The following is a 27504-nucleotide window of genomic DNA, read 5'->3' on the forward strand; positions in this document are numbered from 1 at the left end:
TGTTGAAGGTTTTTTAGGTTTCCCTGTTGTAGTTTGGTTTGGGTTTTTTTAAAAATCTTTCTTGCTTGCTTCCTGGCACAGAGAGCACAATTACGGAGCTCAGGACGGCTGGCAGAAACCTCCCCAAGCCCAAGGGTGACAGAGCTTGGCAGGATCCCAGCACCACAGCCTGTGTATGTACGGATGGGGAATGTGACCTGAGTCGCCTGGGAATGTTGGAAAATGTCAAGCAAGCCCCCAGCAGTGCCAGGGGAACATTCCTGATAAATCCCTGGTGGAGCTGCAGAGTTTCTGGCCTTGGGCACTGGGGGGGCTGTGCTGGCTGGGCACTGGCTGGGTCTGCCCCTGGGTCTGCCTCAGATCTCCCCTTTTTGCTTGCCTTCTCTGTCCTTTCCTCTCCCACTGTGCTTTTGGCATCCCCACAAGGTGTTCATGCCTGTCCTCTGGAGCTGCTCAGTGCAAGCAGTTGCAGCTGCTGCAGCAGCTCAGTGTCATCCCTGGGCTGCCTTTAGAGCAGAGCTGCTCCAGCCTGGATTGGGAAGGGCTGGATCAAACCATTTCTCAGTTCAAGGTGCCAGCACCCAGCCAGGGGCTGCATCCTGACCAGGAGCTGCTGGTGCAGGTGTCCCTCCCTCCCACTGCAGGTCCCTGTTCATAGTTCTCTTATTTTCCAGAGATGAGCTTCACCCACCTAAATTCAAGCCCCAACCACCCAAGGAGAAGAGAACCGGCTTGGACTCCTCAGCATCTCGATGGCGGAACTTCAAGATCAGAAGGGAGGAGCCAGTCCCAGCCCTGAGAGAAGTGCAGGATCTTGCCCAGTCTTCAGGAGCAGAGGTAGATTTTCTTGTCCACCCAGTGCTTGTGTTGCCTCCCCAGCCTGCCAGCACCAAGTCATGCTCGTGCTGACCTCCCTTTTTGCTGCCCTGCTATCCTGTGCCCTGGCAGTGGGCTGGGCAGCAGGGCCAGTGGCTGGACATGGGGTGAGTGGGGGGGAGAAAGAGGAGAGTTTTCCTTGGAGAAGCTGACTCAGATCCTACAGGCCTGTGCTGAGTGTGGGATGTTTTGCCCTGTTTCCTTCCCAATGTAAGATGAGACTTTTATCTGCATCATCATGCTCAGAGCTCCAGCTTCCTTCCCAGAGCAAGCTGGGATGAGTCCTGATCTCCATGGAGCCTCTTCCCAAGCCAGCCAGACTCCCTGTGTGCAGGGCTCTGCTTTCACCCCAGAGCTGCTGTTGCACTGCTGGCCCTGAAGCTCTCTTACAAAGGGAGACTTTGCAGAGTGGCTGTCTCTTCCTCCCAGCACAGAAAATGGCTTGTTTTTCAGGTGCCAGCACAAACTCCTGAAAACCCTCCCCTCCCACGGGGCTTGGAGGGATTCAGGTGCTCCCTGGACGTAGTGCACACTCCCCTGGAAGGCAAGAGGGAATCTGTCTCACTTGCCCATTGTCAGTGTGGCCAGCAGGGCTGGAGCTCCCAGTGCCACTGGGGGCCCTCAGCATTGGCCACAGAGGGGCCTCCCCTCCCTCCAGGCCCAGCACAAAGTGCTGCTGAAGCAGCTGCTTGTTGGAGAGGCCGTGCAGGACACGTTGTGGGGCTGCCCAAGGACACTGTGCAGCGCCTGTGGAGGGCACTGCTCCCCCTGGAACTCCTCAGGTGGTCCATAGGAAATTATTGCAGGAGTTTTTGCTGTAGCACCTTGAGAAAGCAGCATTTCAATCAGAGAGAGAGGGGAAGAGCCTCAGGAGTCAGATGAGCTGGGCTGGACTCCTTCCCTCAGCTGCAAGAGCTTTCACTCTGAGTCTCCTCCTTTTCTAAAAGCAGGAAGTTTTTAAACTTTTTCAAGGCAAGTTGTGCATCAGAGAGAATTTCTACTGCCAGGAGACATCCCAGTTCCCTTTCATGTAATGTACTAATTAATGCATTGACCTGTGAGCATGGGAGAAGATTTTCCCCATGGTCCCTGCCCTGGTCAGTGGCATGGATGCAGGATGAGGTGAGGGTGATTCTGGCAGTGTTTGGAGAATAGGCCCCTCCAGGTCCAGCTGCACTTTGCTCCAAGATGCTCTTCTGCATCCATTTCCATGCTCAACACCTCAATCTCTCCTGTCTTCCATCCAGGCTTTCAGTATCCTGCCACTCTCAGGTGTGCTGCAGCCAGGACAGAGCCAGCAGGTCTCCTCCACCTTCTCTGGCCACCTCAGCAGCACCTCCAATGTCACCGAGCTGTGCCACGTGGAGGGAGGCCCCACCTGCGAGGTGCTGGTGACCGGGGAGGCCTCAGGTGTCAGCTCCTCCCTGAGCCCCCGGGAGATCAGCTGTGGCTCTCAGGCACCTCTCAGGGACAGGTGAGTGAGCCTTGCATGGGTTACTGCTCTGCCATGGGTTCTTGTCCCTGCAGGGCTTCCCTGCTCCAAGGACTCTGAGCTCAGAGGTGCTGCATAGCAAAGGCCAGAAGCAGCACAGGGATGGCCACTCTGAGCTCCCTGGCTCCCAAGAGAGGAAGGACCTTCTTCTGTTGAGACAGAACATCATCTGCTCTATAGGAGTGCTGAGCCCTCCTGGCTTAGCTGCTGCCTGCAGGGAGCTGGGCTCTGGGCTTGCCTTGGCACTGCCTCTGGAGGTGTCTTGAAGTCCATGGTGTTGAGTGGCATCTTCTTCATCATCTCCCTTCTTCACCAAAGCAGTGGGATTGTGGGATGGGCAGGCATGGGGCACAGACCAAACCTTGCTTTGGGTCCTGCTCCTGCCCCAGATGAAGTCCTTGCAATGCTGATCTGCCAGGTTCTCCTTGTGGTGGGACAGCACCCAGAAAAGCTCATGTCCTTGAGGCTCCCCTTCAGCTGCAGCAGTAGGCAAGCACAGGAGAAGCTCAGCTCCAGCAAGGCAGCCCAGCTCAGGACACACAGGCCAAGTGTGGAGCTGGGAGTGGAGGCTGCTCAAAGCAAGCCTGTGCATCAGGACTTCTTCAGGCCAGGCTGAAGTTGGTTTCATGGGGAGGAGATGGATGAGGCTGCTTCCAATGGTTTCCACGGCAGCCAGCCCTGGTTTGCTTGGTCACAGCTGGGTTCCAGCAGGAAATCTGGCTGCCAAGAGCCTGTCTGGCAGGAGAGGAGTTCCTGCAGCCTTTGCTTTCTGACTGACAGGATTGTTCTCATTAAGGAGCAGGCTAGGAGTCCTTAAAACCGAAGATGAGGGACAGAGACTCTCTAACTAATTAAAGTCAGACAGTGGTGTGTTTATTAACACCAGCGGGCGGCACCAGAGCTGTCCCTAAAAGGCGTGACCGCGCTGCCCAAGGTTCTCTGCCCTCTCTTTATTTCCCAAGATCTTACATACAATACATCTGCACAGCCCCAGCCCCTCCCATCCCTGCTATGTATTCAAATGAGGCCATTGGTCCTTCACACCTGTGCAATTCTTCTCTTGAATTGGGTCGGTGGTCTGAAATTGGTCAGTGGTTTTAAGGGATGAAGTCAGGAATGTCTTCATCAGGTCTCTGTGACCCTCTGGCATGATCCAAGGTCCCCTGCTTAGTGACTGATTGACATCAAGTCCAGGTGCTAACCCATTGTTCTACTGGTTTCAATTTGTTCTTGGAACAGTTCACTTACTCCACTTCCTTCTAGAAAGAAGCTCCTAATGGTAAACAATGGAACAATCAGCTCCAGCTTAAGCATCTCATAATCATTAACCTATGGTCTGCCTATCTGCCTTACATCCTGATCCATGGGAATTGCTTCTAACCCTCAGCTGAAATCTTAACCCTTTAAAATCATGCTTCAGCTGTGCCCAGGGAGAAGGGGCTGAATGAGCTGAGTAAGAATGGTAGGAGAGAGAAGCAGATGTGAGCAATCTGTGCTCTGCTCTAACCTGGGAAGCCAAGAGACAAAGGGCGTTTTCAGCACCAGCACAGAGAGCTGGTGGATCAGCCTTTGGCACTGGGCTGGAGGGCTCTGGCTGAGCCTTAAGAGGGAGCTTGCACAGTCAAGAGCTGATGATGGCAAAGCTCAGGTTTGGCTGGTCCTGGAGGTCCCCTTCCACCAGTGCCCTCACTTGGGATGTTCCCAGCCTCTGTGGGTTGAGGAGAATTCACGGAAATGGCCTCAGGGTGAAGGAGTGAAGTGCAGGGCCAGCCAGGACTGGTGAGCCCAAGTTTCTGGTGGGACTCTCAGCCATGTTTTCTGTTTTGTCTGCAGAAGGGAACTGAAGCAGCCCACTCAAAAGCTTCAGGAGGAGGCCAAAACCTTAGAGGAAGAAAAGAGGCAGAAGGAGGAAGAGAGGTGGAAGAAGGGAAAGAAGGGAGTTTGTGTGGGGAAGCAGCCTCCAAAAGCAGAGAAGGGGAAAAGCAAACCACCAGAGAAGGACGAAACCAAAATCCCAAAAAAAGAAACAAAATCCCCTGAGAAGAAGGAAAAGAAAGGCCCAGAGAAGAAAGAAACCAATGCCCCAGAGAAGAAGGTCACCAAAGCCCCACAGAAGGGGAAAGCCAAAGTCCAAAAGAAGAGGGGGAACTGAAATCCCAGAAAAACCACATGGGATGGAGAAGGACTCCTAATTTTTTTATTCACACAACTAATTATACTCAGTTTATCAGACATCTTGTTTAATTTTAGTTAGTTAATATGTTTCTTAGCAGTTTTTCTATTATTGTTTAATAAATAGATTTTAGTTGTGCATCAAATCTCTCTATTGTATTGTTTTTCTGTTCTCTTCACTGATTCTCATGGCACAAATCCCTTGTTCTTGCAGGTGCATTTGTTTCTCACCCTCAGAATAGATTGTTCACAAAGTCTCATTCTCAAAATCGCTTCACATGGGAACTTGTAACTGCTTAGCTGCACTCAGAGGAGATGAGAGGCCAGCTGTTAATAGAGCAGAGCAAGGCCTGATTTCATAGGGCCTTTCTTTTATCATTATTCTACCTGTCTATGGCATCTCCCCCTTTTTGTTCATTTAAAAAAGGCTCCTCTGTTCTGATGTTGAAACTGCTCACTCTTGTGAGGGTATTATCTCATCAAGGTTATCACTGGTTATCTATTAGATATGGGATAAGATAGATAAAGAGCAATTACAATCAACAAAACTTACCAAATTCTATCAAGTCATTGACACAGGGTTTGGCAGCCTGAGAAAACAGAAGAATAATGTCCAGTGTCTCTTGGGGAAATGGAAAGAAAGGACCATTGTTTCCAATTAGTTGAGAAGTGTGAGAAAGTCCATTAGCTGGAAATGTTGATCTTTGCCATCCCTGAATGTCCTCCTGGGAGCTGGAACAGGGAATAACTGGAGAAGGTCAGTAGGAGCTCTGTACCATGAGGGTGCCATGAGGCTTTTGTTGGCAAAGTGCCTCTGTCAGTTTCCAGACCCAGCCATGTCTTGGCAGTCCTCCTCCTGCTCCTGCTCTGGCCACAGAGGCTGCAAGGTGATGAGGTTATTTCTCTTTGCCCTGGGCCTCATTTTTTCAGAGCTGATCAGTGTCTGATGGAATGAACAGGTGACAGCTTTGAGCTGCTGATGATAAAACACAGGCACATCTTCTCCTGAAGGTAATGAATCAATTGGGCTTCACTGTGGTGCACTCAGTTGGGATTTAGATGTGGTGAGCTTTTTTCCAAATTTCTCATGTAAATATTGCATTATTAAGAATGATTAGTTGTCCAAATTTCTCATGTCCATATTGCATTATTTGAACGTTCTTAAGGCGTTCATTCCTCTTCTTTTTAGTTTTTAAGAATGAGATGCATGTCTTTTGTTATGAGTATGAAGCAACATCACAGTAAAATAATACATGCAGTGGACAAGAAACTTACAGCAATTAGGAATAATTTGGATACAACAATCAGGAATATTTCAAATAGCAGGTAAAGCTAACAACATAGGTGGAATTAGGTAAATAGCAATCTCTGAAATAATGTACCATCATCCCAGAGTCTGCAAACAGCTGACAAACCTCCATGCAGGGGGGACTTGGATCATTATTTCCAGATAATAATTCCCAAGCTCCCTTTAAAAATAGTTCAACAGTCATGTCTAGAGGGTCAGATTGCCAAGTGCAAGCCACTCAAATCTAGTTTTGATGCAGAAAACATCTGGCTCTGTTGGCAAATTCCTGTCCAGGCAGAGCTGAGGCCTGGCCACCACCCAAGCTCTAAGTGGGAGAGAATTCCCTAAAGGTAATTTAAAACAAGGCTCTTGAGAATGGCACTTAGGAGTGAAGGTCTGGGGGTGACAGACTAATGAACCATCCAATAGCTGTCTCCTCCAAAATTCCCTCAGCACAGAGATGCTTTAAACCCAGCAAACTGTTGGAGTGGTTCTGTAATAATAATTGGGGCTGCATCTGATTCCTTAGAGGAGATGTCACAACACCATCAGTTTAGAGGAGGCTTCCCACAGAGCTGAGAGATCATTTCTTGGAACTCTGAAAAATCCTTAAAAATGCTGAGACAGCCCTGGGTCAAACCATGGAGGATTTTGGTGGGATTTGGGGCAGATTGTTTGGTGTGTATCCAGAGTGACTTTGGGCAGATTTGGGGCCTGCTTGGGGCAGGTTTGGGGCAGGTTTGTTGCTGATGTTGGGGTTTTTCTCCCGTTTGCCCAGCTGTGGGCAAAGCCCCGAAGCACATCCTGTTCCTGCCCCAGCTCCTGAGGAGCCCAAGGAGCTGATGCTCTCCATGCTCTGCCCCCAGGGAGATCTGTTTGGTGGGTATTCTGGTGCTATTTGGGATTTATTTTGGGTTTTTTGGTGGGGATTTTTCTTGGGGTATTCCAGCGTGATCTGGGATTTTTTTTGGGATATTTTTTGTGATTTATTTTGGGATTTTTTGGGATTTTTCCGGCATTATTTGGGATTTTTTTGGGGTTTTTTTAGGGATTTTTTTTTGGGTGTTCTGGCACATTTTGGGATTTAGTTTGGGATTTCTTTTGGGATTTTTTTGGGTTGTTCCAGATTTTTTTGGGATTTGTTTTGGCATTTTTTGATTGATTTTTTTTTGGCGGTGTTCTGGCACTTTCTGGGATTTATTTTGGGATTTTTTTGGGGATTTTTTCTGAGGTGTTCCAGCATTATTTGAAAATCCCAAATAATGGGATTTTTATTTTGGGAATTCTTTGGGGCTGTTCCTGCGCTTTTTGGCATGTTCTGGGGATGGCGGCAGCTGCGGGGGAGGCACCAGGGGGTCCCAAACCCTTTGGGGTTCCTGGCTGGGCTCGGCTCTGGGGTTACTTGAAATGAAGTTTCGGGGTGGATCAAGGAGCGGTAGAATTTTTTCCCACGTCTCAAGGCAATAGGAATAATTAATTAAAGAATTAATTAACATGTAATCAAACTGTAGATACTCCTAGGACAGGAAATCTATGCCGATAATTTTTTTTTGTATCATTTTCCCTTTCTCTCTGTGTTGTTTTTCACCCTTTTCCCTCTTTTTCTTTCCACCCATGTTTCAATAAATTTATTTTTTAGGATTCCTAAAAATTGCAAGTTTGGATCCTCCCCTCCGGTTTTGGTTTTGTTTTTTGGTTTTTTTTTTTGTTCTGTTGTTGTTTATTTTTAATTTGTATTTTATTCTGAGTTGGGCTGTGTTATTATTCCCGATACCTTTAAAATATTGTGGGTGTTTTAATAAATTTTATATTTATTTTTTGCACTCAACACCAGGCTCGGCTGCAATTCCTGAGGGATTGGGGTTTTGGGATGGGAGTTTTTGGGGTTGGGGGGGTCTGGGAGTGGGAATTTGGGACAGGATTGGGGTTTTTGTGGTTGGGGTTTTTGGAGTTGGGATTTTTAGGATTGGGGGTCTGGTAGTGGGAATTGGGGGCAGGATTGGGGTTTTGGGATTGGGATTTTTGGGGTATTTGGGATTGGGGTTTGTGGGGTTTTTCGGGTTGGGGATTTTGGGGTTGGGGTTTTTAGGATTGGGGGTCTGGTAGTGGGAATTTGAGGCAGGATTGGGGTTTTGGGATTGGGATTTTTGGGGTTTTTGGGATAGGGGTTTGTGGGGTTTTTGGGGTTGGGGTTTTTTGGACTGGGGGGTCTGGATGGAGTTCTGGGCATGGGAATTGGGGGTCCTTTGGGGGGGAGATCAGGATGAGGGCCCATCTATGGGATGAGAGGGGGGATGGGATCATTTTGGGATCCTTTTGGGGGTCGGGATGGGACCCTGGATATGGGAATGGAGTGGGGGGAGGATGGAACTTTTGTGGGGTCAGGAGGGGAACCTTTATGGGGGCAGGAGGGGACCCTTGGTGGGGACCCTTTGGGGGGCGTCGGGGGGCGGGGCCTCTCCTGGTCCTCCGAACCACCAGGGGGCGCTCGTGGGGTGCAACGCTGGCCCCGCCCCTTTTGTCACCGGCGCGCTCTGATTGGCTGAGCCGGAGGTGACCCCGGCGCGCCCCCGGGATGGCGGCGGCGGGGCTGAGCCGGGGCCCGGTGAGTGTCCGTCAGTCCCCTGTCCCTCTGTCCTTGTCCCCGTCTCCCTCCCCCTGCTCGTGCTGCCCTCCCGGCCCGTTTCCCCCTGTGTCCCCCCGGTGCCGGTAACCGCGGCCCGCGCTCCCTCCCGGTGTCCGTCCCCGGGCCCCGTTCCCCACCGTCTCCCGGTGTTCCCCCGTTCCTTGTACCGCTCCCGGTGCTGCCGCTCCTCACAATGTCCCCCCGGCACAGGTAACCCCCCCGCCCCTCCGCAGGCCCCGTTCCCACCGCCCGATCCTCCGGTGATGGCAGCTCCCGTTCCCACCCCTCCTTCTCCCGGTTCGCCCGCATCTCCCGGGGTTCCGCAGCTTCTTGTGCCCCTCTCCGGTGCCGGCAGCTTCTATTTCACTTTCCCCTCCCCTCCGCTCCCGGGGCTGTTTTTTGGGGTCCCCCCGGGGCTCTCAGGACCGTTTCCCCCCAGCTGTTCCTGCGCTGCCGCTCCTGGCGGGGAGTCGCGCCTGGCGCGGCTGCTGCGGGAGAAATTCCCGCGGGCTTCGGCCATCAAGGTGGTGGGCATCTCAGGTAGGGACCCGCTCCTGCTGGGCCTAAACCCGCTCTTGGTTACCCCAAACCTAGTTTTTTTTAAACCCAGTCAGTCTCCATCCCCCCCAGGCTGCGGGGACCCCCAGACAGGGCAGGAGTGTGAGGGTGCTCAAGCCTTGACTTGAACTGACTTTAATTGATTTTAATTGACGTTAATTGGTGTTAATTGTCCCGGGTTCCCAGGAGGCTGCGGTGACATGTATGAGATCCACATGGAGTCGGAGTTGTTCCGGGAGAAGCGCCCGGTGCAGCAGCACAGGATGGTGACCCAGGTGTGGGGAAGGGGGAGAGGGAATGGGAGAGAACAGGGGAGAGAGGATGAAGAGAGGGAAAGGGAACAGCTGGAATTGGGGAGAGGGAATGGGGAGAGGGGATGGGAAAGAGGGAACGGGGGAGAGGGAATGGGAGAGGGAGCAGAGGAGAGGGAATGGGTGTGAGGGAATGGGAGAGAGGGGCTGAGGGTGCAGCAGCCCTGGCTGTGGGGCTGTGGTTGCGCCCCTGGCTGTGGCTGCCGGCTGAGGCTGCTCCAAGGCCAGAGCTGGCCCTGAACCGCGCTTGCCCCGCAGACGCTGAGCGAGGAGATCACGCACGTGCACGGCCTGCGCATCTTCACCTCGGCCCCCAAGGGCTGAGCCTGCCCCGAGCTCCAGGAGGGGCCCAGGGCTGCACTCCTGGGCGTGAACCCCACCCCGTGCTGTGTGCTCAGTCCTGGGGATGGTTGTTGTTATTATTATTATTAGCCTTGGAGCCCAAAAGGGCCCTTGAAGGAGGGTTTTGGAGCCCATGTTCTCAGAAGGGTCCTTGCAGAGGGCTTTATTCCCCAGCGGGAAGGGCTGAGGGGAGTGGAGAGACCTGAGGGAAAGGACTGAGGGGAGCATACAGGGCTGAGGGAACGGGAAGGAATAAGGGAGAGGACTGAGGGAGCGGGGAGGGCTGAGGGGAGCAGGAGATTGAGGGAACGGACTGAGGGAGCAGGGAGGGCTGAGGGGAGCAGGAGATTGAGGGAGTGGGGAGGGCTGAGGGGAGCGCGGCCAGGCCGAGCCGGGCTGCTCTGAGGGAGCCCCACCCGCGCCGCCAAGTCTCGCGAGAGCTGCGGGAAATGGCGGGAATTTTGTGAAGGGGGCGTGGCCCTGTATTGGGCGTTGCTGCACTGCCACGCCCACTCAGGGGCGGGGCAAGAAATGAGCGCGGGAACCCCAAAAGTGGGAGTGGGACCCCAAAAAAATGAGCCCAGGCAGACCAGAAGTGGGGCTGAGACCCCCAGGGACCCCTCCCCATGGGCCTGGGAGCCCCAAAAGTGGGGCTGGCTTAGGGTTAACCCCGACCTCAAACCCAGCCCCAACTGCAGCCCCTTCCTAAACCCACAGCCCTAAACCAAACCCCACCTTTAAGCCTGACCTTACATTCAGCCCCCAATTTTTATTATTATTAGCCATTAAACAAAATCCATAATAAATGCCACATTTTTATATAAGGAATAGTAATTAATATAAATAGTATATATCATGTATATAAAGTTAATATAAATTATAAATACTATAAAAATAATAAATTATATAATAAATTGTAATAAATAATCAGTCCACGCCTGGTTTGTGCTGTCAGATTTTACTGAATTTTATTTATTTCAGAGCCTGGGGGCACTCGAGAGGTCTCCATCCATGTCACACTGGGGGCACTGAGAGGGACTGTGGGGGGCCTGTGCCTCTAAATCCACAGAACAATTAAATAATTAAATAATTAATCACTTGGAAAGCCCCTGGGTGTGACAAGGATGGAATCTCTGGCTGCCCTGTGCTCCCAAGCCCAGGGGTTTGGGATTTGTTTGCATTTTTATCTCAAGTGCTACTTGGGAGAGCAAATAGCAGCTAAATAAGTAGCTAAAGTATCAGCCAAACTAACAGTCAGCCAGATAAACAGCCAAATAATCAATCAGCCAAAATATAAATCAAATTATCAGCCAAATTACGAGCTGTTAGAATTAATTTCTGCCCATTTTTCTTTGCCTGGTGCCCCCAGACGCTCCAGGTCCATCCCCTCTGCCTCTGGGGGGTCGGAGGGGGCCCGGGGGGTTCCCCTCCCTAAATTCACTTTTCATTTCTGTCCCCTCCCTTAATTAGGGGGGGGTCCAATGGTCCCCCAGTTCAGGGGTGGGGACCCCCAGCAGCCCCCAGGTGTGACAAGGATGGGCACAGCCCCGGGGTGGGGGCTGGGGCTTTGTGATTTGTTCGTGTTTTCACCTCAAGTGACTCCTTGGGGGCGTCAATATCAGCCAAAACTTCCCACAACTTGTAAAATTTTTGTAAAATTGGATTTTTTTTTCCATGCGTTGTAAAATTGATTTTTGTAAATTCTAGTTTGGTTTTTTTTTTCCCCATCTGTTGTAAAATTTAATTTCTGTAAATTCTGGTTTCCATTGCCCAGAGCCTGGGGGATGCTCAGGGGCTCTCTCTGGGCCCAGGGCTGCCTGGAGGGGCTCTGGGGATGCTGCCCTGCCCCTCTCACCCCGCAGGATGCTCGGGGGGGTCTCCACCCTTCTCACCCTTGAAGGACACCGGGGGGGGGGGGGTCTCCATCCTCCCGCCATTTACAGGGGGTGGGGGTCTCTGGCTGTCTTTTTTGGGGTCTCCATTTCTACATTTAGGGGCACTGGGGGTCTCAGCCCTCCTCACCTCCCTCAGGTGGGACAGGCTTGTCTCTGGCTCCGGTCTCAGTCCTCTCCCGTTGAGGAGAGCCCGGTGGGCTCGGTCCTCCCCCATGATGGAGGCACCGGTGGTCCCGGTTCTCCTCTGTTAAGGAAGGGCCCGGTTGGTCTCGGTTGTCCCCCGTTTAGGAGGGCCTGGTTCGGGGTTCAGCTCCACCCCGGTCCCGTGCGGGGATGAACGGGGGGGTCAGATCATCTCCGTCCTTCCCCATTACCGGGAGGGGCCGGCTCGTCTCAGTTTGTGTTTAATTTAATGGGGGGGGGAAGGGGGGTGGGGGTCTCCGCAGCCCCGCTGCTCCCCAGTTCCCGGGACTGTCTGTGCCCACTGTGGAGATAAGAGGGAGTCAGGTTATATCCAGCCGCTTCCCGTTACCGGGAGGGGGCCGGATCCTCTCCGTTTGTGCTTACCGTGATGTGATGTGGGCGGGGGGTGGTCTCTGGAGCGGAGTGTCCGGTGGGGTCCCCGCACCCTTATCGCTCCTCCGCTGTTGGGGGGGGGGGGTGGGTGTCAGATCATTTCCGTCCTCCTTCCCTTACCGGGAGGGAGTCGGATCCTCTCCGCTCGTGTTTACCGTAATGTGTGCGGAGGTGGTCTCTGGAGCGGAGTGCCCGGTGGGGTCTCCGGACCCTTGCTGCTCCTCCGCTGTGGGGGGCCGGGACCGTCTTCACCTGAGCAGGGGGGTGAGTCAGATCATCTCCGTCCTCCTTCCCGTTACCGGGAGGGGGCGGATCGGCTCCGTTCGTGCTTACCGTAATGTGCGCGGGGACGGTCTGTGGACCAGTGTTCATCGCTGTGGTTCCCCGACGTCCACCGCTGCGATCCTCTGGTGTCCGGCCGCCCCAGTGTCCACCGCTGCGATCCTCTGGTGTCCGGCCGCTCCGGTCCTGGGGCTCTGGCCGTTCCAGTGTCCACCGCTGGGATCATCCAGGCTCTGGCCACTGCAGTGTCCACCGCTGGGATCCTCCGCTGTCCGGCTGCCCTGCTCCGGGGATCTCCGCCCACTCCGGTCTGCCGCCGATCCTGATCCCGAACTCAGCCCCCTGCTCCCGCCACCCACTTTATATACCCAGCCTGAGCCACGCCCCTGCACAGGACAGCCAATGGGAATTGAGAAAACAGCATGGGGGCGGAGCAACCAACAGTCCACATTGTGAGCAAACAGAGGGGAGGCGTGACCAAAATGCAGACGAGCGATCTGATTGGTCAAGAGGCGGAGGGTTCTAAAGGGGCGTGGCCCAGGGGCAGGGGTGAGGGCGGGGTGGGGGCGGGGCCACGCTAAATTCGGGATTTTGGGAGCATTTCCTGCTTGTTAATAAAAGATATTGGTATTTTTTCGCTTTCAGATCTTCATTTCTTCCCGATGGAAAGTGGAATTATTGGAAACTGGAATTGGTTTATTGGAAATTGGGATAACCGGAATCCTAAAGGAGGATTCCAGGACATTAAATTCAATTTTTAAATTTCTCTGACACCTGAATGAGGACAGATTCCATTAATTCCATAAAATTCCAATAAATTCTTTACTTCTTTTTTCTACATGTTGCGTCCCTGCTTGTTAATAAAAGACTGTTATTTTTTCACTTTCATCTCTTCATTTCTTCCCAGTGGAAATTGGAATTGGGAAATTGGGATTATTGGAAGTTGGAATTGGATCCTTGGAAATGGGGATTATTGGAATCCTAGCGGAGGGTAACTCACGCCATTAAGTCCAATTTTCATTTCAATTTTCTCTGACACCAGGACGAGGACAGACTCCATAAATTCCATGACGTCACAGCACCAGGAATGACGAAACCGAGGCTCTATTGTGACACGGCAGGCGTTCCACACCTGGTGGCACCCAGGGCAGAGTCGTGACAACGGAACCTCATGGGACTGAGGGGTCCCAGCCCCATGGGAAGGGTCTCTGGGGGTCCCAGCCCCATTTTGGGGGAGCTTGGGTTTATGAGGAGGAGTCTCTGGGGGTCCCTCTCCCATTTCTGGTGGTCCCAGGCCCACAGGGAGGGGTCTTTGGGGGTCCCAGCCCCATTTCTGGGGTGCCCAGGTTTATGGGGAGGGGTCTATGAGTGTCCCATGCCCACAGGGAGGGGTCTCTGGGGATCCCAAGCCCATTTTTGGGGTGGTTGGGTTTATGGGGTGGGGGTCTTTGGTGGTTGCTACCCCATTTCTGGTGGTCCCAGGCCCACGGGGAGGGGTCTCTGAGGGTCCCAGCCCCACTCTTGGGGGTCCAAGCCCCACTTCTGGGGGCGCTGTGTGATTTGTGCGAGTGGCGAGTGATGCATGGAGCTATCAAAGAACAGCCACAGCACGTAATGTGATTTTTGCCAATTTTATTTTGTCCCTTACCTTTGGCAGGCCGGGGTGGTGGCCAGACCCCTCCGGTTTGGGGGGCCCGGCGTGGTCCCTCGGTGCCCCGGGTTGTCGGTCCTTACCTTTGCTGAGCCGGGGTTGCTGTCTGACCCCCCCCAGTTTGGGGGGGCTGCCGTGTTCTCCATCCCCTTACCTTGGGCAGGCCGGGGCGGTGGCCGAGCCCCCGATCTGGGAGCCCGGCATGGTCCCTCGGTGCCCCGGCGGTTCTCGGCCCTTACCTTTGCTGAGCCGGGGGTGGTGCCGCTGCTGGTGCCGCTCCCGTTCGGAGGGGCTGGTACCGAGAAGGCGGCAGTGAGAAGAGGCGCAAGGACGGCGAGAGCGGCGCATCGGTGGGTCCCCGTCCCTCCCAGCCTCCCCCCAACGACCACCCCGTGCTGGGGCTCCGGGCTGGCAACGCCGAGGGTCCAGCCAGTGCCAAAGCTCCAGGGCTGCTGGTTCTGCGGGCTCGGCCGGTGCTGCGGCTCTGGTGTTGGCAGCTCCGCTCTCCTCTGCTTCCTCTGCTTCCTCTGCTCCGCTGCCTCCGCTGGACCTGAACTGAGCGCACAGCACCTGCTCCTGCTTTATATAGGCAGGTTTAGCTCCGCCCCCCTTGCCCGCAGCCCATGGGAGCAGAGTGCAAACAATGGGGGGCGGGGAATAGAGCAGGACAGAGCAATGTGATTGGCTAAGAGGGTCCCGGGAGGGGCGGGGCCTGGGTGCACTGGGCCTGGTCACCAGGAGCCTTCACATTGCCTTGGGGCAGGGCCAGGCCAGGGCATCTCGGCCCTCCTGGCCCCGGGGGATGCTCCGGCCGGTGCCCTCCTTCCCCAGGGTCCGGCGCGGAGTGGGCATGGCTGCCAGTGTCCGTTGTCGTTGTCCTGGGGGATGATCCGGCCAGTGTCTGTCCCTTCTCCTTCCCTGAGCTGGGCCCCACGGTCAGGGCACCCGGCTGGCTCTCTCCTTCCACATCCCACCGTGATCCAGGACCAGGCACAGAGGAGCCCGTGCTGCTCCCACCTCCCTCGCAGCCACACTCCCCAGGGGTGTCCCCGTCCTGCCCAGGGGACTGGGGCTGGCACTCGGGTGGGGGCTGATGACGCCGTTGGGATTAAGGCAGGAATTGGGGCTGAGTTTGGGAGCTGGAGCTGAACCTAGGCTGGAGTTAGGGCTGAATTTGGGATCAGGGCTGGGGTTAGAGCGTCCATGCCCTCCCCGAGCCACCAGAGACAGGGACGATGCTTTGGTGCTGCTTGGACACGGCTTTGTTCAGGAGGGAACATCCATGGGCAGCTCCCCCAGCGTTCCGGATGGGACAATCCCCTCCTGGCTGCAGAATGCACCGAGGACATCCAGAGCAGCTCGGGAGGGGGGTTCAGAGCCAGGAAATCGGGGAGCCGGGCAGCTCCTCCTCAGCGCTCCGTCAGGGGAGGCTTCGTGCCCGGCTGCTCCTTGGCCGGCAGGAGCTGGCGTGGGTCAGCCACCTTCACCTTGAGGGTGCCCTGCAGGGGGACACGGGGCAGTCAGGGCATGTTCAGGGGTGCCAGCGGGGTATTTGTGGGGCAGTGCTGACCGGGAAGAAGGAATGGAGCAGCAGGAGCAGCAGGAGTGCCGCCAGCCCCAGGCCGAGCCACAGCAGGTAGCGCCAGCGGACGCCGTGGTGGACAAGGCTCAGTGGAGATGTCAGCCACAGGAACGAGGACTTGGGGTGCCTGCGGGGACACCGGGCTCAGCCACCGCCTGTCCCCGGCCCACCAGCCCCTCCTGGCTCGCCCCGGGCTCACCTGGGCTCAGGCAGGGTCGGGTGCTTTTTGGGCTCCTCCCGGCCCTTCCCCACAGGCCGCTCCTCGGCCTCCTGCGCCAACAGCAGCTCCAGGCTGAGCTCCAGCTTCCCCTGCGGGGCGGTTGGATCTGTCCCTGCTGTCCCCCAGCCCCGTGTGGGTGTCCCCAATCCGTTCCCAACCTACCAAGAGCCGCTGGCCACCGTCCTTGTGCACGGTGCAGGGCCACCAGCCCCGCGCCCTCCTTCTGCGGAACAGGTTCAGGGGCGAGCGCTGCCGCGCCAGGGCATGGCACCAGCACCGGGAGAGCCAGGCCAGGGGGAGCCAGAGCCAGGAGAAGCGGGCCAGGGAGAGCCAGGCCCGGGAAAGCTGGGCCCAGAAGAACCGGGGCAGGGAGAGCCAGGCCCAGGAGAACCAGGGCAGGTCCTGCAGTGTGGCCCGGCACAGGCGGGCGCTGCAGGCCGGGTGGGGCAGCTGCGTCAGCTCCAGCTCCAGGATCCCTGCAGGACAGGGCAGGGGACAGCTCTGTCACTGGGGGGAGCTCCTTGTCACCTGGGGGAGCTCCTTATCACCAATGGGTGCTCCCTGTCCCCACTGGCTGTCCCCTGTCCCCTGCGGTGTCCCCCCGGTGGTGACACGGGCTCTCACCCAGCAGATCGTCCGCCTTGAACTTGTCATTGTCCCACACCTGCAGGATGAGCTTGGGCAGCACCTTCAGCAGCATCTCGTCCAAACTCCACACGTGCTCCTGCCTGAGGACACGGCAAGGTCGCACGTGTCCCTGGGCTGTGTCCCCACTCTGTCCCCTCTCTGGCTGTCTCTGACCTTGCGGCGGATGGCGCAGAGCTTCTCGGCCGCCAGGAACTCGAAGGGGAACACGAAGCGCCAGTTGAAGGCACCGCGGCCGTGCAGGGAGCGATAGTGGATGTCAGTGTGCTGCTGCTGCTCGGAGAGCCCATCCAGCCACCTGCAGGGACACCGCTGTCACCTCTGTGCCACCCCCCAGGGGACACTGCTGTCACCACTGTGCCCACATGGATGGGGACACCCTGGGGTGACAGGGACCCTGGGGATGGCTGATAGGGACCCTCTGGTGACAAAGGACCTGCAAGGGGTTCTGGAGTGAGCAGGACAGAAGCTGGGGGGTGACAGGGGACACGATGGGGACACACCCGGACACGTAGATGTCACTCATGCGCTGGCCCAGCAGGTTGATGTCCCCAGGATCCATGTCCCGCACGTTCCACACCACGCAGTGCAGCTCGTACCTCAGGAGGGGACAGGGACGGGTCACCTTCCACCCGGGGTGGCCCTGTCCCCACGGGGGGTGGCCCTGTCCCCACAGGGGTGTCCTGTCCCTCACTCACCCCTTCGCCTTGTGGGGGTCGATGTTCACAGGGGGCCTAGGGGGGCCAAGGCTGGTGGGAAAAATGTCCACCCACATCTGCACCTTGCCCTGGGGACAGCAGGACAGGGTGGCACCAGCCCCATGTCCCCGGGTGTCCCCCAGTGTCCCCTCTCTATCCCCACGGCCCCAGGCTCCTCATCACTGCGGGGTTCCTTTGTCCCCCCAGCACCTGTCCTTGTCACCCCCTGGCCCCATCACCCACTCCTGGGGTCCCTGGCATCCACCCCAGCGTCGCTGTCCCTGCGATGTTCCCATCCCCACGTTCTCTGTCACCCCAATGTCCCCATCACCCCTCCCCGCCAGGTGTCGCTGTCACCCCCAGCCCGGTGTCTCTGTCCCCGGCGTCGCTGTCACCTGCTCCAGGCCGGGCTGGGCGCGGCTCTGCAGCCCGCGGGTCTCCAAGTGCTCCGGGACGAGCTCGCACAGGTTCAGCACGTGCAGGGCCAGGCGCTCCCGGGGGGCCCGGCGTGTCGCGGCGGGGGGTGGCCCCGCTCTGTGACACCAATCCACCTGTCACCCACCCGACAGCCACCTCACAGACCCCCCCCAACACCCCCAAATTACCCCAGACACCCCAGACCCACCCAGATACCCCAAACCCCCCCCCGATCCCTGGAAAACACCCCAGACCCCCCCCAAACCCCCCCAAACCCCCACCAGACCCACCCCACATGCTCCCAAACCCCACCAGATCCCCCCAAAACCCCCCACACCCCCCCAAGCTCCCCCAGTCCCTCCCCTCACCCAAGTGGCGCAGCTCGAAGCGCTGCCCGCTCAGGCTCAGGGCGGTGCCCCCGCGGCTGAAGCGGGGCCCGGGCAGCCCCCGGGTGCCCGCCAGGAGCTCCAGGGCCCGGCTGGGGCACAGCTGGTCCCGCCAGCACGCGGGGCCCGCGCTGGGGACAGGGCAGTGGCACCTCTGCTGGGAGTTACCCCTGTGCCCGCCCCTGGCCCTCTGTGCCATCTTCCTGTGCCCCCCAAACCCTTCTGTGCCCTCCAAACCTTCCTGTGCCCCCCATCCTGCCCCTCCTCGTGTCCCAATTCCCCCTCTGTGCCCGCTCCGTGCCATCCTCCTGTGCCCACCATGTCCCCTCCTGGCCCCCCTCCCAGCCCCCCGTGTCCCCTCCCTGTCCCTCAGGACAGGGAATGGTTCAGCTGGTGGCACAGGGAGTGGGACAGGTGAGGACACAGGGACATGGCAGGACAGGGAGTGGGACAGGTGGTGGCACAGGGAATGGCACAGGGATCTGGTGGCACAACAGCACTGGGAATGGTGACCTGGTGAGCGCCCCCAGTGCCCCCTGGAGGTGACAGTGACACGGGCCACCCGCCCCGGGGGTGACAGTGCCGCACCTGCCAAAGACGGGCTCCAGGGTGTTGGGCACGTACTGGTCCCGCTGTCCCAGCGTCTTCTTGCCCAGCGCCACCCGCACGTAGCAATCGCTCTGGGGCACGGAGGGGACACCGCGGTGACACGGCTGCTCCGCCCCGCCCCGCCCGGCCCCGCGGGCGTCCCCGCTGTCCTCACCAGCCCGGTGACATCGCGGGGGGACAGGTCGAAGGCTCGCACGACGTAGACGCGCAGCAGGCACGGCTGCGGCTGGCGGGGCGGCAGGCGCTGGAAGCAGCGCGGCGCGGGGGCGGCTCCGCCCTCCTGGGGCACGGGGTAGATGCGGAACAGCCCCTGAGAGACCCTCGGTGCCCTCCGGGGGTCCCGCCCCGCGGCCACGGCGTCCCACGGGGAGGGGGGCTTCACCCACCTTGAAGCTGCCCACGGGCTCGGGGGCACGGCCGGGTTTGGAGAGGGGGAAGGTCTGGCAGAAATCCTGCAGCCCCTCGAACTCGGGCACCGCCTTCAGCTCGCAGCCGTAGATCTGCGGGGCAGGGCTGGCCTTGGATCAGACCCGGGGCTGCTCCCCACCGCGGGCCCGGCCCTTTCTTCATCCTTGTCCCATTCCCTCCTCATCCTCATCCTTGTCCCCTCCCCACCTTCATCCCTATCCCTGTCCTCACCCACTCCCTTTATCCTCCCTGTCCCTGTCCCCAGCCCTGTCCTGTCCCTGTCTCTGTCCCCATCCCTGTTGCCAGCTGTCCCTGTCCCAGTGCAGGTCCCAGGCTCTGGCTCACATTCAGTCTGTCCTCGTTGGTTCCCCACGGGAATTTGGGGTCCTTGTCCTCCATGGACACATAGAATTTGCTCCACCAGTCCTCCTCCATGTCCTCATTCTGATGAAATTTCTGGCAAAAGACTAAGGGAAGAATCCTGTGCCTTGCCCCCAGCAGGCACTGATCCCCCGAGCCCCAGCAGAGAGCTGCAGCAGGGCTGGCATCAGCCCCGGGGCAGATGCAGGAGCACGTGCACTGCTCTGGCTCTGGGGCTGCTGGGGCCTTGTCTTTCCTCCCCTCCCTCCAAAGTCTCACGTCCAGCCCATAAACATTGCTGGCCCAAGGCTTCTCCACCAGCCAGCAGTGATGTTCTCCCCAGAGGCAATGGGAACAGCTCAGCCCATCATTGCAGCCAGAGGTCCTTCATGAGCACAACCTGAAGCAAGTTCATCAGCTGTCACTGCTGACATGAGCAAAGCTCAGCTTGCCAGATGTTCCCTTTGTTTTTGTGTGTGATGCATTCATCACCAAAGTCTCCAGAAGACACTTTGAAGTGACAGATTGACCAGCAGCAAAGCACCAAGGCCAGGAACTTTTGTTTGCTCAGTGGGGCTGTAGAAGAGCACAAAGCCCAGCAGCTGCTGGGCAGAAGCACTTTTCCCCTGGGCTGTCCCTGAGCACCAAAGCACAGAGTCTTGTGTTTGTCAGGCAAGAGCTCTTTACCTGGTGACCAATCCTGATTGCTCCTGTTGAATCCAAAGCATGCACAAACACAGCTGCATAATTATTTCCAGCACATTGCACAGAGTTTGTCTGCTGGGCCAAGCAAGCAGTTACCAGCCTGCATGACAACCCAGAGTCCCAGACTGCATTGCTGGTAAATACACAGAAACCTCCAGTTCTGCTTCCTTGATGTGCTCCTGCTGATGGTGCTTCATTGAGCTGGGATTGGACCCTTCGGACTGTAAATGGCATCCTCCTTTTGGGTCTTGTTTCCAGGTCAGTGTATTGCTCTAATCTGCATTTTCACTCTTTCAGAATTTTAATTGCTCCTTTTCTTAGAGCAGCTCTCATTGAAATGCTAATGAAATGTGTCCTTTTTGGGCTAAATCAGAATGTTTTCAATGGAAAAGAAACCGAAGAACCACACAGCAAATTCAACAGTAACTATTCCTTGGTCTTCAAGAACTGCTCATTCAGCTCAAAACTGTGACACTTTCTTCTGTGCCCTGTGGTTTGCTCCGTTCCTTGTGCTTCCATCAGGCAGTGAGCTGAGCAAAGACTCCCCTTTGCTTTGTTCCAGGGGAAGAAATTATCCACACAAAGCTCCACGGAGAAGCTGTGGATGTCAACGTTGGGCTGAGCACAAGTTCCGTGGAGCTTGACAAGACTTTCATCTCCATGTCAAGCCACAGAACTGTGTTCATTGAGAACAGGAGTAACATCACAGCCCACTTCCAGTGGAAGGCTTTTCCTAGTGAGGAAGAAGAGAATGAAGAGAAGAGGAGGTTGGTTTGAAAGATGCATTTCAGTGAGATCCATGGCCCAAGAGTGAAACTAACGTTTGGCCTCAGGGGGGTGTTGGTGCTTTTGAAGGGTTAAGGCCAAGCAAACCATCCCTGGCACTGGGGTGTGTGTCCCTGGCCTTCAGGAGCTCAGCACTCAGCATTCCAGTTCCATTGATACTCCAGCCAGGGATGGCATTTTGGGAAGGAAAGGTTGATTGCAATGACTGGATTTCCACAGGTTCTCACTGGGCTCTAGTCTCTCTAATCTTCTTCCTACATGACCTGACAACATCCCTAAACATTTCCTGAATTGCCAGCCCCTTTTTCCAAAGGTGATACACCCTCTTCTTTCCCTTAGTTCCTTCAAAAGCATGGTCCAGGAGAAGGTGGCAAAGGTGCCAGAAGACCCCATGCTGTTCTCCCATGACATTTTTTCCATCGAGCCAATGGTAAGTGATAGCTGAGAACCTCATTTTCCTCCTCCTCCTCCTCTTCCACTTGCTCCTCCCAAGCACCCTGCCCCCGTCCCCCTTCCCCCGGCTGCAGTCACTGGGCAGATCCTCAGCTGGCCCCATGTGGTGGGAGGGAGGACATGGAGTTTCTGGAGTGGCTGCAGAGCTCCCTGCTCAAAGCATTTGTGCCCTGCAGGCTCAAGGCAGGGCTGGGAGCCTGACAAAGCCGAGCTCTGCTGCCAGGCTCGAGCTGCTCAAGGCACTGTGTGTGTGTCCCTGCAGTGTCACAGGGAGCAGTTATTGCAGGCAGGGGCTCCCCCAACACGTGGGGTTCAGCAGAGGCTGTTGGAGCACTGCCAGCTCACACACTGACCTGAAGCTTGCCACGGTTCCCTGGCAAAAGGAGGTCAAATTCAGCCCAAGGGTAATGCCAGAAATGCCAATCCCCTCCTGTAAGCATGCCTTGCACTATTTCTGAGTCTGCCTTCCAGTGTCATCTGTGAGCCTGGACACTAGGGTGCAAGGCTGAAATGGGCCTTTGGAGTTCTCCTGCACACAGGGACACAAAACCTTTTCCTTTTCTGGTGATGCAAGCAAACTGCCACGTGCTCCCATCAAGCAGAGCCCTGATTCTGAGTGCTGGCATTGTGAGAGATGATGAGTACCTGGTGTGTGCACAGTGCAAAATCCCTTCTCATCTTGGAGTAAAGCCCAGAATAATCCCAACCTCTGCTTTCTTTCCAAACACCTTAACTAATATTTGCATTTCAAGGAATGGAATCATGTTCTCTTCTTGGTCACTCCTATGGCCCATCTAAGGCCAAGAGCCACCAGTGCACAGGGGCAGTTGCATCCCACTGTGGCTGCCAGCAGCATGATGTGAGCAAGAGCTTGTGTCAGAGCAGCAGGAATCTTGTGGAGAGTGGGAGCTGATCAGCTGAGCATTGAGAGCTTCCAGCGCTGGGTTGAGCTGGGTTTGGAGGGTTTCCTTGGCTCCTTGGGTGGTTCACTCATCACTGATGCTCTAAACAAAGGCTTACAGGAGTGTGGTTGCAAACAAGCAGTGTGAAGTGTGCAGAGCAATGTTTTGCTGTCTCTCTCTGTTGTAGGAAGGAGAAATCGGGCCGAATTGTTCGGCCGAAATCAAGGTGACCTTCAAACCCCTGGAAGCACTGGAGTATGGAAGTGTGGCTTACTGCAGCATCTCAGGTGCAGCTCCTTTGCCCTGCTTCTCTGCCCCTCAGTAAAGCCATGGTGCAAGCCTGAGCCCACTGGGCTCCCATGGAACTGCTGGGAAGAGTCCCTGGTCAGCAGGGCAGTGCTGGCACATCCACCCTGGCCCTGCAGCTTCCAGGGAGTCTCCCGTGCCAGGCCAGGGCTCAGAATGCTGGGTCTGCCTTACTGATCCCAGAACAGCCCAGGCAGTGCAGGGAGAGGTTTTTATGCTGTGGCTTTGCCAGCATTTCCTCAAAGGCCAGAGAGCTCCAGAGCAAAGAGCTTTAATGAACAATCACTGAGCCCCTCCAGGCCCCTGGCCTCCAGGATGGGTCCATTTGACATGGATCCATCACCAGGTGGTAGGAGCTGAGTTAGAAATGGGCTCCCTGAGCCTGGACCACCTCCCAGTGCCCAGACAGCAGCAGAGCAGAGGTGGCTGAGCCCCACTGAGCCCAGGCTGTTTGTAGAAGGAGCAGCCTTGGCCAGCACCTGCTCCTCTCCCTGTGTGGCAGTTGTCACTTTGCAGCTCTCAGTCTGTGCAAATAGAACACAGTGCTGAGTGTCACAAGGGGAGGACTTGGGCAACAAAGTCCTGTGCTGCTGGGCCAGGGAGTTTGGTCATTGCCAAACTCTGTGTGAGCTTTGTGTCTTCACTGAATGGATTTCAAAGCTCCTCTGGGTGCATGGGAAGGAAACCACAGAATCACAGTATGTTAAGGATGAAATGGACCCTAAAGATCATCTAGTCCCAAGGCCCCTGCCATGGGCAGGGACACCTCCCCGTCCTGGTTCTGGGCAAATCTGGGAGAGAACCCCCAAAGGGGCTCCTCTAGGAAATCGGATTCTATCGCCCCTCCCCCAACCGGTCCGGGAGAAAATACTTCCTTGGAGAAAAGTGGAAAAAAACTGTTTCTTAAACAAGAAAACCTAAACAATATTAAACAATAAAACCCCTTGCTGCTCCAAAAGAGATGACAAACCCAGAAAGTCCCCTCCTCAGATTCCAGTTCAGCTCACTCAGTCCCTTATCAGTCCCTCTGGCGCTGGAAATGCCGTGGCCCAGGCCCGGCCCGGCCCACTGATGTGAGCTGCTGGTGCTCTTATGGTTGTTCAGTCCAGAGCAGGTGTGAACAGGTCCAGAGAAAGGGAAAAATAAGGGGAAAAAAAAAAAAAAACCACAATCCAGGGAACTTGTTTGCCTCAGCTAGCTAAACTAACTAAAAGCAAAAAAAAAAAAAAAGAGAGCCCTGTCCTGCCGTCTGTTCATCTGCAGGCAATGCAGTCCAGGATCAGGAATGTGTAGGAGTGAGTTCAGTGTCTGAAAAACAAACTGCGCCCCTCCTCTCCCCCCCTCAATCCTTGGAGCAAGTCTTAAAGGTGCAAAACTTACTATTCAGCATAAACGGAACAAGATGATTGGGGATAAAAGTATCATACAGTCAACCTAGGACATGTCCCCTTGGTTCCCATGGGTCCCAAAGTGTCAGAAGAGTCTCCATTGTTCCATGAGGCCCCCAAAGTCACTGTGCTCCCCTTGGTTCCACAGGGCCCCACAGTGTAACAATGGACTCTTGGCTCCATGAGGTTCTTCAGTCACAATGGTCTCCTTGGAGCCACAGTGTCACCATGGTCCCTTTGTTCCATGAGGTTCTGCAGTAGAACACAGTCACCTTGGTTCCATGAGGTTCTGCTGTGTCACCATGGTCCCTTTGTTCCATGAGGTTCTGCAGTAGAACACGTTCACCTTGTTCCACAAGGCCTTGCTGTGTCACAATGGCCCCTTGGTTCCAAGAGGTTTCTCCGGGTCACAATGATCTCCTTGGATCCGCAGTTTCACCAGGGGCCATTGGTTCAGTGTGGCCCAGTGTGCCAAAATGGATTTTGTTTCCAGGGGGTTCTGCAGTGTCACAATGGACCCTTTGGTCCAGGAGTTGGCACAGTGTCACAGCTGACTCCTTGGTTCCGTGAGGCCCTGCCATCACCACATCTCCAAAATATCAGAATAAGACTCCTTAACACTAATTTGCTATTTAAGAGGGGATCATTTATTCAGGCCTGAGGTCTAGTGAGGGATAACTCCTAACCTTATGTGGACATGTAATTCTCCAGCGTGTTGCTTATATAGAGTTGCTAAATATGTATTACAATTTACCCATTACCATAAAACCCACCCCAAGTTCCCAGATTTAGTCCTGCTTTTATCTATCACTGCATTCTTTAGCCAGATGTCTTCTTCTTCTCTTCCAACCATCCTTCCTGGGAAAGCAGCCCCTGCATGCCTTGGTCCTGTGCTAAAAGTTCACTGGCATGGTAAAAATTGAATTAACCCTTTTGGTATCAAGGCTGAGGCTTTGTGTGGGCAGGCAGAGGCAGGCAGGAGGCAGAGCTGTCAGCAAAGGAAGGGGCCAGCCAGGTGGGGCAGCCGGGGGATGAGCACAGCCTGCAGGGACAGAGGCCAGGGCAGGGACACCGTAGGACAGCCTGGGCTGCACAGGGCACAGGGATGGGCAGCAGCTGCCAGGCCCTGACAGAGCCAACCTTGGCAGCACTTTGGCCATGGCTGCTGGCCCTGGGCCTGAGGCCACGAGGGGACAAGTGACCCTGGCAGCCCTGGGGCCTCATTGCCTCCTTGTCCCTGCTCAGCAGCCTGGCAGGGGCCGCCCCATGGTCCTGCCCTTGGCATTGCCCATCCCCACATCCCAGTGCCCATCCCGGGAAGAGCCCTGAGCAAGGAGGGAGGGACAGGATCTGCCTGGCCAGGGGCTGGGGCTCAGGCCTTGGCCCTTTGCATTCCTGAAACACATCCCCACCATTTCCCTCATCCAACCCCTGGCACTCAGAGCAGCTGAGGAATGGAGTCACATCCAGGGCTGTCCCCAGGGCTCAGGACTGGGGCCAGGTCAGTTCAATCTTTTTATTGCTGATCTGGATGAGGCCATTGAGGGCAACCTCAGTCAGTTCCCAGGTGAGCCCAAGCTGGGTGGGAGTGTGGCTGTGCTGGAGGGCAGGAAGCTCTGCAGAGGGATCAGGACAGGCTGGAGCCATGGGCCCAGGACAGTGGGATGAGGTTCACCAGGGCCAAGGGCCGGGTCCTGCCCTGGGCTCACAACCACCCCAAATCCCTGACTGCCCTGCCCCTGATCCCCACAGCCTGCCCTGTTTCCTTCATCCCTGCATTGCCAGGGACTTTCTGGGACAAGGGAGCTCTGCTCTGGCTATGGAGGGAGGTCCAAGTGCCGCCACTGGAGTGGGAACCACAACTCATCAGGTTTGTGTCCTTTGGGGGTCAGGAACTGGTGAGACTCGGAGGCACAGAAAGTTTCTCTTCATGGCCAACAGACCATAGATGAACAGGTCACAATTTAATAACAGTCATGCTCTTCCCTGAGCCATGTGCAATGTCCCAGCAGTGTCTGATGAGTGCACCATCCACAGGTGATTTCCATACCAAAATTAATTTTAGACAAACATGGTTCTGAGATAGATATAAACACAATTAAGTTCTTGTATCAGGATGCTCATCCTGGAGTGAGGGCAAAACAGCTCAAACAATCCTGATTTGCAAAGCTGTCAGTGGTGGATGGAGAAGAGAGGTCAGGCTCCTCCTGCTGTTGAGGAAATGCTGAAACCAGCCTGACTCATTTCATCTCCTCCTGTCCTGGCTGCTCTCCCCTTTTTCCCCTCCCACCCATTGGTTTTTCTCTCCCACCAGGCCCCCTGGTGAAGAGCCTGGCTCTGTGTTCTCCATCACCTCCTTGGTGGCACTGCCAGGCTGGGATGAGGAGCCCCTCAGCCTTCCCTGCTCCGGGCTGGACAAGCCCAGCTCCCTCTGCCTCTGCTCACAGCCCAAGGGCTCCAGCCCCACCTTGGAGGCCCTTCCCAGACCCTGCTCCAGCTGCCAGACATCTTTCCTGCCCTGGGGAACCCAACCCAGGGCACAGTGACCTGGATAATCCATGAACTTGGTGTCCTGGTCACACAGCCCAGCCCCTTGTCCCCATGTCAGGCTCTGGAGTGGATCCTGTGGAACATCCTTGGGTGGAGGCTGTGGCTCCAGGTGGGCCGGGGGGATCCCGGGGGACAGGGACCCCGCTGGGCATGGACAGCCTTGGACTTGTTGGGAGAAACTGTGAGGGGGATCTGGGGTGGAGTGACCAACCCAGTGACCTCACACAGCCCTGCTGGGATGTCACACAGCTCCTCTGTGATGTCACAGCCTGCCCTGTGATGTCACAGCCCATTCTCTGATGTCACACAGTTGGTCTCTGATGTCACAGCAGAGTCTGTGATGTCATAGTGTGCTCTGTGATGTCAGACCTCTGCCCTGTGATGTCACAGTCTTCTCTGTGATGTCACAGACCATTCTCTAATGTCACAGAGCTGGTCTCTGATGTCACACCAGAGTCTGTGATGTCATAGTCTGCACTGTGATGTCAGACCTCTGCCCTGTGATGTCACGGAGGCAGTCTATGATGTCATAGCTGCTCAATGACCTCACATAACCCACTCTGTGATGTCATAGCCCACTCTATGACCTCATGTTACCAGATGATAAATTGTCTCCACCAGGTGAGCTGACACCTGGAGCTTGTTCTCCAAAAGCCCAGGCCTATGGAAACCACACAATGCCCATTGTGTGAGAAGGGGATCTGGAAGTTCACCAGCCTCAGTGTCCTGCCAGCTCAGCAAGGACCACTGGAACATTGGGGTCCACGACCACCAGGGACCACCAGAGAGACCCCCAGGACTAAAGGGCATGGGTAAAGGGGAGGGGAAATATGTTAATGATTTTGGGGAAATGATTATCACATGTGTGAAATAGAAGAAGAAAATCACCAGATTTGCAGATGACACCAAGCTGGGTGAGAGTGTGGATCTGCTGGAGGGTAGGAGGGCTCTGCACAGGGCCCTGGACAGGCTGGATCCAGGACCCAAATCCAACAAGGTGAGGTTTAACAAGTCCAAGTG

The 27504-nt window shown here is 55.8% G+C and overlaps 1 protein-coding gene and 1 pseudogene across 1 annotated transcript; one reads left to right on the forward strand and one right to left on the reverse strand.

Moving 5' to 3' along the window:
* Positions 1 to 27504, reverse strand: part of LOC132334709 (zinc finger protein 850-like) — an 800740-nt pseudogene that overhangs the window by 587940 nt on the left and 185296 nt on the right.
* On the forward strand, positions 8372 to 10471 carry LOC132334844 (bolA-like protein 3). Its single transcript, XM_059861028.1, is given in 5 exon segments — positions 8372 to 8433; positions 8894 to 8916; positions 8918 to 8994; positions 9199 to 9287; positions 9582 to 10471. Coding segments are annotated over 5 exon segments (285 nt in total). The 5' UTR covers positions 8372 to 8403; the 3' UTR covers positions 9648 to 10471.

This window comes from Haemorhous mexicanus, chromosome 16, assembly GCF_027477595.1.
Source record: "Haemorhous mexicanus isolate bHaeMex1 chromosome 16, bHaeMex1.pri, whole genome shotgun sequence".
Taxonomy (NCBI): Eukaryota; Metazoa; Chordata; class Aves; order Passeriformes; family Fringillidae; genus Haemorhous; species Haemorhous mexicanus.